A 16,429-nucleotide genomic window follows, 5' to 3' on the forward strand; every position below is an offset into this window, starting at 1 on the left:
GTCAAAAAAAAAAAAAAAAAAAAAAAAAAAAGAGCAAAATGAAGCAGCCAGGACAGGAACTGGCTCCCATAGGAGATGCAGCATTGCAGGTGGTGGCTTTACCTGCTAAACCACGATGCTGGCCCCTCACGTGTTAATCTTATTTTGCCTAATCAAGTCATTCTATGGCCTCAGGTATCAGACACCTTCCCAGCTAGTAACATATATGGATCCCCCATTAACGTCTTCTCAAAACATCTAGTAACCTATTGAAAAAAGTGCTTTAGTTTTCCAGTTAAGAGACAAGATAAACCAACAGGTTATATTTAAGACTATCTTTGTTGGCCTGGTGAAATCTTTTTATGCCCTAAAAGGGATGAAAGAAATAAGAGGATGGAAGGCTGTTGTGGCACATCAGGTTAAGCCTAACATGGAATTCCTATTCTACCTACAATCCAGCTTCCTGCTGATGTGCCTGGGAGGCAGCCACCCACAAGGAAGACACAGATGGGAATTCTTGGCTTCTGGCTTTGGCCTGGCCTGGCCCTGGCTGTTGCAGGTATTTGTGGAGTAAAAGGAGATGGAAGATCTATTTCTCATTCTGTCACCTTGCCTTTCAACTAAATAAATAAACTTTAAAAAAGGGGAGGGGGGCTGTCATTTCTGTCTAAATTCTCTCTTCTTTCACTGCTTCAAAACAGAAGAGTTTAAAGAAGTCTGGCAATCTGTCTATAACATCCTTAGTCCTAAACTCAACTGCATCTCTGTTTCACACACACTTAACTTATTTAAAATATCTACATTTTTAGATGTATTTATTTATTCGAAAGGCAGAGAAAGGGATCTTCCACCTGTTGGTTCACTCCCCAAATGGTCATAACAACTAACTCTGGGCCAGGAGCCTGTAACTCCATCCTGGTCTCCCATATGAATGGCAGGGGCCCAAGTATCTGGGACATCTGCTGCTGCTTTCTCAGATGCAGGAAACTGGATTGAACGTGCAGTAGCCAGGACCTGAATGGGTACTCTAATGGGATTCTGGCATTGCAAATGCGGCTTAACCTGCTGGACCACAACACCACAACATTTATACTTTTTGAGTTCGTCTTCATGTACTTGCTAGAATGAAGATCTTATTCCTTTTGCTATCAGAATAAAAGAAATTTGCACTGAAATTATTAGAACCATCTGAATAACCCAAAGTAGGGCAATTTCTTCATTCTTCTCCCCATTCAGGAGGAAAACCGCACCTTATCCACCACTGGTAAAGAATATTAAAGTTTTTTTTATTATTTTAGATGACAATATTTCGAGAAACGTCTTTGCTTTCACACAACAGTAAAAATTATATATTACATATTAACACATACAACCATGATATATAATAAAATGCTGTCTGCCCAAAATAATTTTACCATTGTTAAAAAATACCTAAAAGTGGTTTTTAAAGCTGTACATTTTCTCCATTAAAAATTCCTTGCTTTTAATCAGAAAAAAAAAAAATACTTGGATATAATATCTGAAAAGTAGGATTCCACCTAAAAAAAGTTCTCTTAAGAAGGAGAGACCTGGGTTTCACTGCATCAGTTCTGTTTTCTTTTTTTTCCTCTTCTTCTTTTCCAACATTTCTATCATTTTCCTCTTCTTGGTCAACACCAGGCTATTTCCTTTTGCTGCCTTATTACGGTTAGCAGTTAAACCACGTTTCTTTACGAGAGGTTTGGCTTGTGCTGCTCCTTCCTGCACTACATCACCAGGTTCCTTTTTGTTGATTTTGGACTGTTCTTCTTTACCTACTGAAACACAAATGACAGCATATTTAAAGAATAGGTTTTTCCTCTTTGGATGCAATAAACATATGCTGACAATCAAGTGGAGTTACTGAGACCTCCACTTCAATAATTCAAAAGGTAACAAATTATGCAATTTTCCCTGTGATCCAGTCTACTTACCAGGAGACGGCTCTGTTGCTGGAGGCAGGCTTTCTTTAGCCTCCATCACAGTGTCCAGCCACACTCCAAGACAGGTCAGCCTGGCACTAGTGTTCACTTCACAGAGTAAAGACGGGGGTGCTTTCTAAAACAGGAACAATTCATAACATGTTAACATGGGAATTCTGAATAATTATTCTTCTTTTCCATACTAAAGTTAGCTTATTTTAAACACTGTATTTCCTTACGTGTAAAATATATTGAGAGTAACCTACTATCTTGATTCAGGATCAGGATGACTTTGCTATTCCTAGAGCCAATTTTGGAGAACTACTCAGAATTACAAATTCCAAGGCAAGGGATCATGTCTCATTCATTTCTAGAGCTTACAAGGACACTTACACAAAATCAACACATTCAACAAGCCACATTCACAGAATGTGTTTACGAGAGAATGGCTGGTAAACAAAGACTGTACAGAAAGGAATTTAATGCTTTAATTATCTGGTTTAAAACTACTATTGACTCCATAATCAGATGGGAGACTCTAAGCTGTTTTTGGCAGTGGCAATATTTTTACTTAATGCTTTACAGAGAACCATAGTATCTGAAAGAGAAAAAGTAGTCCTTCTCTGATTGAAAGGGCAGACAGAGGGAGTTACAGGATTCCACCAGCACAGACCCATTAATGCCAACCCTAAAGAAGTCTTGTGGGAACTTAACTTTAAAATTATTAATAGCAACCATGCCTGGAAGAGCTCTTAAAAGTTTATTTAATGATTTATGTGTTATGACCCAAAGGAAAGTTCCAACTCACTTAAACACAGCAGGAATGTATTAGAGCGTATATGGACTGACCTTATCCTGCTTTAGCTTCCACATCTTGATGAAGCCATCACTCGATGCTGTAACAACTACATGATGCTCTGGAGTTTCAAAACTGAACATGTCTTTGACCCTAGGATGCAAATATCCGCACTGTAAAAAACCTTTCCACTCAAACTGCGCAACACTGGCATGTACAGTTCCTTGCTTTCTCAATACTCCAAGTGCTTTTAAGTGGCTCAATGAAAATTGGCTTAAAGAAGAAATTATGTTGTACATTCACATCAGTCAGTGGGACCAGTTTTGGGACCAAAACAGGAGACAAGTTGACTGTCAACCGTATCTGAAGGAAAAGTGAAAAAGATGACGATGGATAATTATAATCAGGTCATCAGAAAGGAAACAGTCTTGCATTTCAATCAGCTCCAGGTTCAGTAAGGAATGAAAAGACGATTGAAATGAGAATCCAAGGCTGCCCCCTGTGTACTCAGTTCCCTCATCTCCACGGCCAACATCGCTAGTCTAAGCCACTATCATTTTTCTTCTGGATTATGAAGGTAGCCTAATTGGCCTATTTCCATTTTTGCCCCCTTAAAAATTTTAAAAATGTAAACCAAGTTATATCTGGCAAAGCTACGATTTGCTTTAAAATAACACGAGAGGAAGAAGTGGCTGGGGATACAGATGAAAACTGCAAGTGAGGGCTGAAGGCAGTGGAGGATGTGCAGGCATTTTCCTTAAACTGGTCTGCCTGCCTTGACATTCTCCCATCATAAACAGTCAAAACGCAGTGCACCAAAGTCCTCAGTACACAATCTCAACTCCTCACCCTGGGTCCACAGCCACACAGTCACCTTCTACCATCCGCCCTCCCCTGCTCACCCTGATTCAGTCATGCAGGTCTTCTACCTGTTCCTAAAACACACCAAGCAGAAAAACCACAAGCCTTGCTCTATGAAACTACATTATATATTTATTGAGGCTACACACACACGAGATGAAAATACCTGTTTTCATGAGCTTTAAATTCACAGAGGCATGTTAACGAATCACAGTCAAAAAACCTGATAATTTCTTCATCTCCAGCCACTGCCAGGACGGAGTCCTAGGAGAGAGAGCATCCAGAACATCACCATCAACTCCGACCATCGCCTGCATGACCACCACTGATTTCCGACCACTTACTGAAAGAAATGTAACAGAAGAAATTCTCTTTTCATTTGTGATGGTGCCACTAACAGACGCGGTGCTGAGCTGGTAGACGTCTATTTTATTCAGTATGACAACTATGTACTTCTCTCCCTTAGGGGACCATTCCACTATATGAGCATCTGTAAGTTAAAAAATAATTCAAAATAAAACTATCCAAGCAACAAAAATAGCAAGTATTTACACTGTGCATCTTCACATCCGTTATTCTATTTGCTCTCAATAAGCTAATGATACACTTTTTGCAAGTTCAATTTTAGAAAATAAAGTAGGTTCAAAGTATCACTGAAGCCTAAGTAATTGGTAGATGGCAGAGTCATAAGAACTCAGGTCTAGGGGACTGGTGCTGTGGTGCAGCAGGTCGAAGCCATGGCCTGAAGCACCGGCATCCCATATGGGCGCTGGGTTCTAGTCCCAGCTGTTCCTCTTCCGATCCAGCTCTCTGCTATGGCCTGGGAGAGCAATAGAAGATGGCCCAAGTCCTTGGGTCCCTGCACCCACGTCTGAGACCCAGAAGAAGCTCCTGGCTTCGGATTGGCACAGCTCCAACCGTTGCAGCCATCTGGGGAGTGAACCATTGGATGGAGGACCTCTCTGTCTGTCTCTACCTCTCTCTGTAACTCTTTCAAATAAATAAAATAATCCCAAAAAAAAAAAAAAAAAAAAAAAGGAACTCAGGTCTAAAAAGGGAAAACAACCTAAAACCTCTGCTCTGAGGTCACCACCACCAAGAATGTTGTGCAAAGAGGTTGTTTCAAAAAGTTCATGGAAAATGGAAATAATAGATATGCTTATTTTGGTCCCCCAAACTGCTGAAATCCAGGCACTTAAGAGACCTTCAAAAAGCTCATGGAGATTGAGTATTTCAAAAAACAATGCATGGATTCCAACATTTAGAGGTACTAAAATAAACATCTCTTAATTCCACTTTCCATGAACTTTTTGAAGTATGCCTGTATATTCAAATTCCATTCCATTATTAGAAAACACGTTTCAAATATACTCACTTTGTTTTATATTTTTTATGAATGCTGATCTTCCCTCCACAAGATTCCATGTTCTACAAAACAGGAAGCTCACTTATGGTATGATCATTAATTAACATTCACTAATTTGAAAATATTAAATATTAAAAAATAAGCTTACTGAAGATTTACTCAAATGGCAATTTTACTAAATAATGGCTATTTAAAGGCTCTGCCATCTTCCTAAGAGCAACATCTTACAATGTTTATGACCAAGCAGGACTAAAGGTCACTGGTTTCCACACTACCTCAATGTTGCAGACATTGTAGTTTCACACAATTTACCTTCCTAAAACTCCTCCCCTTCCAGGACCACCCTGCTCTTCACTTCACGGCTGACCATGTCCGAACGTAGAGCTTGCTGCTTCCATCTTACCATGATGGGAGGACTCACTAGCTTTCAACCACTCCTTTGTATCATTATTATATTTGTATCATTATTATAGCGCTGGTGATTTACCTTAATGTCTTATCTGTTCCTACAGATAGGGCCAACTTGCCAGAGGGGTGAATGGAGAGGAAGGTCACATGTCCCCTAAAATGAAACCAATAGTTAGCCTCCACCTGCGTGGCACAGGACAAGGCCGACGGGAAGGTGCCGACTCACTTGTGAGCTTTAATCGACTTCAGACACTCCCACTTCTTCGCATCCCAGACACAGATGAGTCCATCCTCCGCCCCACTGATTAAGTGCCTGCTGCCATGGAATTTCAGGCAAGTAATTGTTCCTGAGAAAAAATGAAAGCAGGCAAAATAAATATCCATTTTGAATGCAAACTTCACTTCTAGTTTGAAAGCTATTGTATAGTAAGAACAGCCAATGTCTTAATATTATTGAAATGTATTTTAAAGTCTAGGGTGAAAAAATTAAGTTGTTTTCACAAAAGAACACAGAATCACAAATCCATGCAAAAAATCTCAGCAGTTTCTCCATCTGTAGACATAGATTTGAACTAATCAACTCATGTTCTGGCTTTAGGTCCCCATAATTATAAACTTAGGAGAAGAATAGCTAAAATAGTTTGGGCAAGAGTTAAACAAAACTAACCAGTTAACCTAGAGAACACTCCAAGAAGGACAGTCACGTGACTGCCACCTTCTGATCAGTGAGCTGGTGACCTCATCCGCCACTGTTCCATTATTTCAATGTTCTTCTCACTCACTGTCATGAGATTTTCACAACAAATCTCTGAAATTCCATACTCTCCAGCTAGCCCCCAGGAAACCCCTCCCGCTAACAAAGCTTCCTTCATCTTTTCAACATTCCACACTCCTCTGCCAGAACTGAAGTCTGGGTCTCTGACATATTTCCCTAACAACTCGAATATCAGAAGACCGGTGCTCCCTAAGCAGACGCACCCTCCTGTGAGGTGTGTCATCCCACCCAGCCACCCGAAAGCTCCAGGCGCAGCACTCCACGGCCGCAGACCAAATCTAGCTGGTGGCCTGTGCAAAGGCAGTTTACTGGGGAAGAGCAACACTCACTCAGCTACAGAACGTCCATGGCTGCTTTGCACAACAGCAGAGCTGAGAAATTTTAACACAGTCCCTGCGGCTCCCAGGGGCTAAGGTTTACTACTTGGCCCTTCATAGTTGGAGTTTGCACCCCGGGTCATTGTGTCCCACTTCATGCCTCCTAGTCAATCCCCTCATGCTCAAAGAGCCAAAGGTCTTGGACGCAAAATGCAACAAGCAACGAAAGCACTGGTAATACGTGGGCTTATGCACCACCTTCTTTCTTTTTTTTTTTTTACAGGCAGAGCGGACAGTGAGAGAGAGAGACTGAGAGAAAGGTCTTCCTTTTGCCGTTGGTTCACCCTCCAATGGCCGCTGCGGCCGGCACGCTGCAGCCGGCGCACCGCGCTGATCCGAAGCCAGGAGCCAGGTACTTATCCTGGTCTCCCATGGGGTGCAGGGCCCAAGCACTTGGGCCATCCTCCACTGCACTCCCTGGCCACAGCAGAGAGTTGGCCTGGAAGAGGGGCAACCGGGACAGAATCCGGCGCCCCGACCGGGACTAGAACCCAGTGTGCCGGCGCCGCAAGGTGGAGGATTAGCCTATTGAGCCGTGGCGCCGGCTATGCACCACCTTCTTCCCGAAGCAGGGGGGGGTGATGACCTTGGACTGTGTTTTCCTCTTTCCCTAAAATCCCATTTCTTACTTTGGAAATGTTTTCTTACATCTGGTTCCTAGAAATGAGCTCATCTACTACCCACTGTTAAAAAAAAAAAAAAAAAAAAAAAAAAAAAAAAAAAAAAAACAACAGGATTTATAGAGGAATACAGGAAACCAAGAGCCCTACTTCACGCATTCCCTGTCTGAACTCCTAAGTCAGGCCTTTTCTTATTAAACACTCATACTAATAGGTGTGCACAGACCAGTTTTGGTTAACATATTTCTTCCATGCCTAAGAAAGAAGCCTTCCATGAATGAACTAGTACTGGGAGACAGAAAGGGAAAAGGAATGTAAGGTGAAATCACTCAAAGTCTAACTTATGCTGCAAAGCCAGACACTTGTCAAAGTAGCTAAGCACTATCTAACCGAAGGCAAACGTTTAACACTCTAACTTTACTGCTAGACACCAATGGCTGGTGTGGAACTTGGGAGCGGGGAAAAAGGCACCCATCTTATCACTGTAGGAACCAACTTTCATGGCTGACTGCCCCAAACCTAGTATGCATCTACTTGATCCTACTATTTTGAGTTCTTCATTTTCTTCTCCTTATCAAAGAGATATTAGACTCTTATTCTCTGTCCCCTGGGGAAATGTAATGAAAACAACATGTAATGTTCGCTACTGAGAGAAAAATTACTGCTTACTCTCTCCACCACTCCTGCCACTATCCCGGCAACTTTACCATGAGCATGGAAAACCCAACCACGAGCTGGGAATTCTCACTCCTTGATCTCAATTCTAGCAACCTTCGTCTCCTCTGCTTTTCTGTCCCACACCTGCAGCTGGCGCTATTTCCAGCTAAAGCTGTCCCGCATCAGGACTCTTCAACTCTAGGACTCCCTTCTGATTACCAACTCACGACTTCCCAGTGCTTTCATGCTTCCCACATTCACATTCCAGCTGCACTTTCAGCTGGCGACCTATTTTCTCTGGCCTGGCAACTTCCACCACTCATTCACCCACATCTTCAGTTCCCTTTAACTCAATCCTATTGCGCACAACAACTAAACTTCTTCCTCTACAGAGTCTGCGGGTTACTACTGGCGGGTTACTACTGAAGACAAGTCAGAAAACCCTTCAAAAGAACGTTACTCAGTTCACAGCTCCCCGCTTCAACTGGATAGGCCCGTGTCAATCAGCATAGCGCCTCTCACATCCAACCCACACCTCCCAATCGGTCCTTAGCCACCTTCTCTCCAGGACCTCCAGGATTTTGCCCCAACTACTTTTGCAGCCCCTCCAAACTCCACTTCAGCCTCTCATAACCCTGAACCAGTGCACAATTTCCCATAAACACCAGGGGTTATAAACACAAGCTTCTGACCTAGGTTCGAGTTCTAGCTCCAGTTTTGAGATACTGGGCAAGCCACGCAGTATCTTTGAACCTGGGTGTTCTCTTCTATTAACTGAAGATACAACTGCCCCTTCTTGGCACACTGCTGCGTACAGGAACCCCCTCAATAAAGGGACACACTGCTATGCTGCTGCCGCTTGGTGGCTCACGCTGCCTGCCCTGTCTGGGATACCCTTTCTTCTAACAACCAACAATTCTCTCTTCAGATAACACAGATGCCATCCTAAAGAGGCTTTCTGCACTGGCATCCCACAGTTCATGTCCTGACTGCTCCACTTCTAATCCAGCTCCCTGATAGTGCACCTGGGCAAAGCAGAAGATGGCCCAAGAGCTTGGGCCCCTGCTACCCAAGTGGGAGACCCAGAAGAAGGTCCTGGCTCCTCGCTTCAGCCTGGCACAGTGCTGGCCATTGTGACCATCTGGGGAGTGAACCAGTGGATGGAAGATCTCTCTCTCTCTAACTCTGACCTTCAAGCAAATAAATAAATCTTTTTTTAAAATTAAAATGTTTGTCTGCTAATATATAGCACAATACAAATGGAAAAAAAAATAAAGAGGCTTTCTGTAAGACCTCACCCCAGAGCTCCCTACCCTTATTCCAACTATGAGCAACCTGAGGGCGCGCAACCGTTTTTTCTTTCCCATTTTTATATCTCCTAGCACAGAATCAGTGATGGAGCAGACTCAATGAATTGCTACCTGGAGTCAAGTGATAAAGGCACAGCATCTCTGAGTTATCATCTTAGCAAACACAACCTTCTCACCATTGTGATGCACTAGAGCCCCGTGCTCTATCTTCTTTCTCATGTCGTAAATGTGAATTGTTTCATCTTTGCTCCCAGTGACTACGAAACGACTGTTCACAGCCACTGCCGACAAGGAGGCGGTGTGGGCGTGGTGAGTGAAGTGAGCGACCGCAGTCCATTTCTGCTGGAGGTAAAACATACCATTAACATGACAGTCACACCACAGTTTCAACAAACAGATTAATGCTTCCACAGTCCAGGGAAATTACCAATGGACCCAACCAAGTGGAGAAGCACCCCATGCTGATAACGTGGATTAAAAACAAAAGAACAGAGGCAGGTATTTGGTGCAGTGGTTAAGACGCCACCTCGGTGCCCACACCCCATATCAGAGTGCCTGGGTTCAAGACCCAGCTCTGCTTCTAATCCCAGCTGCCTGCTAGTGCACACTTTGGGAGTCAGCAGGTGATGGCTAAGGTAGATGGATGTCTGCCACCCATGTGGGAAATCTGATTTGAATTACAGGCTACTGGCTTCAGCTTGGCCCAGTCCTGGCTTGATGTGGCATTTGGGGAATCAATCAGTGGGCAGAAGATTTCTGTATTTGCCTTTCAAATAAATAAAGAAAATTTTGAAAAGAAAAGGCCAACCTGAGAACTGAATGAAGAACATAAAGCTAGGAGGTGGGACAGTAAGGCTGGGCAGCGTGAGTCTAGAACACAATATGGTAACTGGGCTACACAGATTTTTAGGTTTTAGAGTTAAAAAACTCTTTAATGTACTTGCAGTGACCTGTATGTAAGACTTCCATGTTCCATTCACTCAATTGTTCAAATTCTTACTTTAATTTGTTCATTCAAATTATGAGTGCCTACTGGCAAGTGATAAAACAGCAGTGAACCAAAGACAAAATAGAGTTTCCATTCCAGCAGGAGAGACAGATGATCAACAATTTAACACGATGTGACATAAAGGGTAAGTATGGGGGATGGCGTAGTGGCACCGCAGGTTAAGTAGCTGCCTGTGATGCCAGCATCCTATATGGAAGCCAGTTTCAGTCTCGGCTGCTCCTCTTCTGATCCAGCTCCCTGTTAATGTGCCTGAGAAAGTGGCTGAAGAGGACCTGAGTGCTTGGGCCCCTGCCACCCATGTGGGAGACCTTGATGGAGTTTCGGGCTTCTGGCTTTTGCCTGGCCCAGCCCTGGTCATGCCAGTCATCTGAAGAGTGAATCAGTGGATGCAAGATTTCTCTTTCTCTCCCTTGCTCTCTGCAACTCTTTCAAATAAACTAAATCTTAAAATAAATGTAAGTACAAAGACAAATCCTATTAAGAAATGCATCAAAATATTAACAAGACAAATAAACCAAAGCAGAAAACAACCTCAGGGCTGGCACGGTGGTGTAGTGAGTTAACCCACCACCTCATATGGGTGCTAGTTCCAGTCACGGTCGCTCCACTTCCAATCCAGCTTTCTGCTGTTGCACTTGGGAAAGCAGTGGAGGGTGCCCCAAGTGCTTGGGCCCCTGCACCCATGTGGCCTGGCCCAGCCCTAGTTGTTGAGGCTGTCTGGGGAGTGAATCAGTGGATGAAGATCTCTCTCTCTCTGTAACTCTTTCAAATAAGTTAAAAACAAACAAACAAACAAACAACCTCACCAGACTTCTCTGAACACACATAAGATCCGTCAATGCAAATTAAGCCCTCGTGTCAGTCTGGACCAAGGAGGCCTCTTTGAGTCAAAGCAAACACTCAACAGTAACTACGGAGGTAACACTGGTCACCTGGATCACCTGGCCCACCGTCCAGATTCAGAGGAGGGCACGGCGTCGAGTGTCAGACACCAGAGGGCCCCTGACGGTTTGGCTCAGCTCTGCCAGTGATGCCTACGTCTCCTGCAGTCACGTAACCCACGCACGAGGACCCTGCGTCTCCTTGCAGTCACGTAACCCACGCACGAGGACCCTGCGTCTCCTTGCAGTCACGTAACCCACGCACGAGGACCCTGCGTCTCCTTGCAGTCACGTAACCCACGCACGAGGACCCTGCGTCTCCTTGCAGTCACGTAACCCACGCATGAGGGAGGACCCTACGTCTCCTTGCAGTCACGTAACCCACGCACGAGGACCCTGCGTCTCCTTGCAGTCACGTAAACCACGCACGATGGAGGACCCTACGTCTCCTTGCAGTCACGTAACCCACGCACGAGGACCCCTATCTGCAAGCGGAAGTCGACCTGCTTCAAAGGTCTGCTAGGTCTGCTGCCTGCTTGGAACCTACTACGTTTACTATCAAAACACAAAAAACCTCAATAATCTCATCTTTGAATATTCAAAACAGGCCACCTTTCAGACCAACAACCAGAGCAGATACAAAATAAACAAAAGCAAAAAAATAAACCAAACGCAGCCAAGTCACGCACTTGCAAGTTTCTGGTCAAGACTGACACCTTGACTCCTTCATAGAGAAGAACCAATAAAACGGCTTAGAGATATCCACAGCTGCTTAGGTCAAACAAAGAGTAGGGGACTAAAATCAGGAGTTCACGTTTCCATCCTACCTATCTGACTCAGCAACTTTTTGGACTTTTTTACGTACCGATCTAATGAAATACTTATCTTTGACTATAATTTATGCCTATGCATTTAGTTCCCCCATCCTCCACCCTTTATGTCCAGGGCGTCTCGAGCCGAATCTAAACTCCGGCATCTTCCCATCTCCAACACCTGGACCCCAGTAAATAACGCATAAACTGGTATCACTCTCTTTATTAGTTAACATATTTATCCTGATCCACCTCTAACATTCTGCAAAACTCTAAAAGACAGGAACTCGGTGAAAGAGAAGGTGTTTCCTCATTAAATACCTGCGCCAGTTGTCAACGTATGGAAGCGACCTTTAAGTTCACCACTGTGTACGGCTCCTTTGCCCTTTTGCAAAACGCTACCGTGTTCGTACCCTGCGGACATCCCGTCTACTATAAAAGGCAGGCATTATCTCACTATATAAAAATGCCTGCCCCGTGTTTTAAAAGATCCCTTTTTACTGAAACTCCCTGACCTCATTCATCAGCTAATCCCAGGAGTCCCAGCGTTTACCTCTGCCGGGAGGGGACTAAACCTGACCCTCCGAGCACGCACGCCCTGTAGCTGTCCACCGGCTCGCGGGATCTCACCTCGTGGTCGCCGCTCGCCTTGCGCTCCGGCTGTACAGTGAATCCAAACAGCACCTGCTCGTAACAGCCAGCGACCAGCTCCATTCAAAGCGCACGTGCCTCTTCCGCGAGCTCCGCTCCGCGAAGGCGAGATGACGGAACCGGATGCAAACGGAGAGGGGTCCTTCCTGCTTCCGGCGCTCAAATTATACGTCACTACCTCAGGGCTGCCTTCTAGGCGCCTGTATTCGTGGAAATAATTTCGGCGTTCCGAGATCGTGTGGACCCCCTGCCAAACGAGAATTAGTAAGGACGCCGCATAAGGTGGTTCTCATCGCAAGAAAAAAATGGGGGGGGGGAACAGGCATATTCTAGGAAGCTGGTCTGAGGAGAGGGGGCGGGACATCCTCTGTGGAAGGACCCCGGTTTCCGTGACGTCCAGGAAAGGGGCGGAGCTGGGTTCCTGCTTGGGTGGAGGGGACACGGAGGGGACGGGTCGATGAGTCAGTGCGGAGAGTATCGTGATGTGCGGAGATGAGCTGAGCTGCTTTCTTAGCGGTCCGAGGGGCGGTCAGCGGAGCCGGGGCTGCAGCGCCAGGCCTGCCCTGGTTCCCTCCGCTTGGTTCGCGGCTCGGGTCAGAGTGTCCTCGTGAGGGGCCTCGTGAGGGCGACCGCTCCCCCGACGGGGTCAGGCGGGCCGATCGGAGGCTTCTAGAAGGAAGCCTCGCGTTTATGCCGAGGTCACGCCCATCCCCTCCCGCCGCCGTGTCGGGCAGCAAAATCCAGCGTCCGCGGGAGCCCAGGCAGCCGTCTGCGTTAGACGCAGGGCACAGGGTCCGGGATGTGGTGGGAATTCGAGCACTTTCCAAAAGCCCAGGGTCCGCCCCTCACCGAGCGGCCAGATGCAGGACGGCTGGGGCCGACTCCAACCCCGCTTTGAGCTGTGGACACCGTCTCAGTGTTGGCCCTTTATTCCCACGCCCTTTCGTCCTCTGGCGCTCCGAGTTGTGTGTGTGGATATAGACAGGTTAAGTTATTAGTTATTAATAGGTGGGAGTCTGCTGGTCCCCTCTGCAAGTCCGCCTTAGCCAGGGGTGGGCCCGACCGAATCCGGGGCCAGGCCCCCTTCCAGGTCTCCCCAAGTGCGCGAGCCAGCATCTGCCATCGTCCGGGGCCATTAGCAAGAAGCTGGCTCACTGGGCTAATCCTCCGCCTTGTGGCGCTGGCACACCGGGTTCTAGTCCCGGTCGGGGCGCCGGATTCTGTCCTGGTTGCCCCTCTTCCAGGCCAGCTCTCTGCTGTGGCCCGGGAGTGCAGTGGAGGATGGCCCAAGTGCTTGGGCCCTGCACCCCATGGGAGACCAGGAGAAGCACCTGGCTCCTGGCTTCGGATCAGCGCAGAGCGCCGGCCGCGGCGGCTATTGGAGAGTGAACCAACGGCAAAGGAAGACCTTTCTGTCTCTCTCTCACTATCCACTCTGCCTGTGAAAAAATAAATAAAAAAATAAGGAAACTGGAGTCGGGAGCAAAGGCAAGCGGTGCAGAAGCGGGTAGAGGTCGCGTGCCCCCACGCCCTGCCGTAGGTTTTTCAGCTGAGAGTTGGCTTCTCACGATGCTCACTGCAGCCCCAGGGAGGCCTTGTCTTCCCCTTGCCTTCGTTTTCTTCTCCATTCTGTAAAGAGTTCCAAGTTATCTTAGCACTGACTAGCTGTTTCCTGCGGAGTCCACCGAGGGGGAGCAGGGCTGACACGCAAGTCCCCTGGGAATGAGTAAGCAGGATGTGTCTTTGGAATCTCATATTTTAATCTTTAAAAATAGGGCTTTTTTGCATTTTAATTCATGGCATTCCCAGTTCATTTTAATACAGCAGTACTGTTCTTCCAAATTTAAAAGCACAAAACTTTGACTAAAGCTGCTTGAAAAATCACATGGTTTATTAAATTCTGCTTCCAAAATGTTCCTGGTACCCCGCCTCGTTACCCCCAGGGAAGTTTCAACTACTGTTTGAGAAGTATTAATAGTCGCTTAATGTGTTTTTTGAAACTAATTTTAAATCACGACCGAAACTGGGTAATTACTGTTAAAAGGAAAATTTCCCTAGGCCAGTAAGCAAAGTGTAGTAGAGTTTATTTGAGCAAAACAAAACAATTTATCAATCAAGCAGCTCCCAGAACCACAGCCATTTCTGAGAACTCCAGCCAACAACACAATGAGACAGGGTTTACAGGAAAATGGAGGTGGAATACAGACAACAACTTAATTGGCTACAGCTTGGTCCATCAATCAGTTGCTTAAAGCTTAGTTAAATAATCGGCTTCAGGGTCTCCTGCAACCAACCAAAGCTTAGTTACTGTGATTAAATGCTATTGGTTGGGTATGTTGGGCCCACTGCAGATACCCAGTCAAAACCCATGGCCTCAAATTCTGTGTAACAAAACATTCAAAGTCTATTATCAGACTGTCACACTTGTACCTGTATAAGTATTTGTCGCCTCTTTAGAAAACATTTGAGAGACAGGGAGACAGTTTCCATCTGCTGGTTCATTCTCCAAACATCTACAACAGTCAGTGCTTGACCAAGGCCGAATCCTGGAGCCAGGAACTCAATATGGGTTTCCCATTCAGGTGACAGGAGCCCAGTTACTTGAGACATGACTGCTTGTTCCTAGGGTCTGCATTAACAGGAAGCTGAAGTCAAGAACCGGACACTGATGTGGGATTTAGGTGTCTTAATGAGCATCTTATCTACTAGGTTAAACACCTGCCCTATTTTTCCCAGGAGAATCTTGTGGCTTGGTCTTTTGCACCAACCAGGAATAGCAGGATGTAGTTGGGTCTAGGATGAAAACTAGAACGGTCATTCTAAGTGTTTTTTGTTTTTGCTAGAAGTTGATAGAACCAATCCTAGAGCTCAGAGAACTTCAAGGGCATCTAGTACAGGTGGTGTTCATCTGGGGGGAGGCGGGACGGCGGGCTGGCTGATGGGTGAGTTTCCTGGGTTTTGAATCCCCAGAAGTTACATGCAAAACTGTGGATCTAAATCTTTGAAGAAGAGCATTGCTTAACATTTTCAAAGAGAACAGTACCTCATTAAAATGGTTGAAATCCACTAATGCAGCTGTTGGTTATAAATGCTGAAATATGTCCAGAAAAGTGAGTTTTAAGACCACCATGGCGGCCGGCGCCGTGGCTCACTAGGCTAATCCTCTGCCTGCAGCGCCGGCATACCAGGTTCTAGTCCCGGTCGGGGTGCCGGATTCTGTCCCAGTTGCCCCTCTTCCAGGCCAGCTCTCTGCTGTGGCCAGGGAGTGCAGTGGAGGATGGCCCAAGTCCTTGGGCCCTGCACCCATGGGAGACCAGGAGAAGCACCTGGCTCCTGGCTTCAGATCAGCGCGGTGCGCCGGCCACAGCGCACCAGCAGTGGCGGCCATTGGAGGGTGAACCAATGGCAAAAGGAAGACCTTTTTCTCTGTCTCTCTCTCTCTCTCACTATCCACTCTGCCTGTCAAAAAAAAAAAAAAAAAAAAAAAAAAAAACATGGCTAACTGGAGAGCCAGCACTGTTGCCACATTTTATGTTTCCTTGACCTTGGACATTCCGTCTCACAGAGAAGACAGCAAGCATTTTATTTCATCTGTGGCCGTAGCAGTCATCTCCTGACTTGCCCAGATTGTAGGTTTTCAATGTGTGAAAGAAAAAAATCCAGTGTAGAATGATGCACCTGTTCACCTGGATTTGAACTGAACGTACTTCCTCTGAAACCTGTTCGCTTTCCAAACTCAGGCTGTAAAAAAGCCATTTAATCGCAGTCTCATAAAAACCACAGATGCCAAGAAACAAACCAACTTGGAAGGGTTCACTAATCAACACTAAAACCCAACAGGTTTTTGGGTTTTATTTTATTTTATTTTTTTTGCTTAGTTTTGCTTGTGAATTACTGATTGAAAAAGCATTTTGCACTTGAGCCAAGCATTGGTTTATTCATTGCATTCAACAAATCTTTATTAAAAGCCTGGCTTTGTTTAGTTTG

The 16,429-nt window shown here is 45.7% G+C and overlaps 1 protein-coding gene across 4 annotated transcripts; it reads right to left on the reverse strand.

Annotated features, from left to right (window-relative positions):
• Positions 1-1,244: 1,244 nt before the first annotated feature.
• PAK1IP1 (PAK1 interacting protein 1) lies at positions 1,245-12,591 on the reverse strand. Of its 4 annotated transcripts, none has more exons than XM_070074432.1 (10): positions 12,422-12,591; positions 9,266-9,428; positions 5,577-5,697; positions 5,430-5,504; positions 4,952-5,004; positions 3,921-4,066; positions 3,743-3,840; positions 2,769-2,868; positions 1,932-2,055; positions 1,245-1,772 (listed from the first exon to the last, which is right to left on the reverse strand). In XM_070074432.1, exons 1-10 carry the CDS (start codon positions 12,503-12,505, stop codon positions 1,555-1,557), a joined length of 1,182 nt encoding a protein of 393 aa, XP_069930533.1. In that variant the 5' UTR covers positions 12,506-12,591; the 3' UTR covers positions 1,245-1,554. The 4 variants fall into 4 exon arrangements, with proteins under 4 accessions (XP_069930533.1, XP_002714216.2, XP_008260600.2 ...); XM_002714170.5 differs by having other exon boundaries at positions 1,245-1,775; XM_008262378.4 differs by having other exon boundaries at positions 9,266-9,431; positions 12,422-12,587.
• Between the last annotated feature and the right edge of the window lie 3,838 nt (positions 12,592-16,429).

Source organism: Oryctolagus cuniculus, chromosome 5 (genome assembly GCF_964237555.1).
Source record: "Oryctolagus cuniculus chromosome 5, mOryCun1.1, whole genome shotgun sequence".
In the NCBI taxonomy this organism is placed as follows: Eukaryota; Metazoa; Chordata; class Mammalia; order Lagomorpha; family Leporidae; genus Oryctolagus; species Oryctolagus cuniculus.

What these genes read in the sequence shown, in the direction of transcription:
- PAK1IP1 (XM_008262377.4), bottom strand. Translation starts at nt 12,505, where the DNA reads ATGGAGCTGGTCGCTGGCTGTTACGAGCAGGTGCTGTTTGGATTCACT. An exon ending in GGAACAGATAAGACATTAAG is followed by an intron (nt 5,005 to 5,429) that starts GTAAATCACCAG and finishes CCTGTTTTGTAG; the next exon opens with AACATGGAATCTTGTGGAGG. An exon ending in CATAAAAAATATAAAACAAA is followed by an intron (nt 4,067 to 4,951) that starts GTGAGTATATTT and finishes TTTAACTTACAG; the next exon opens with ATGCTCATATAGTGGAATGG.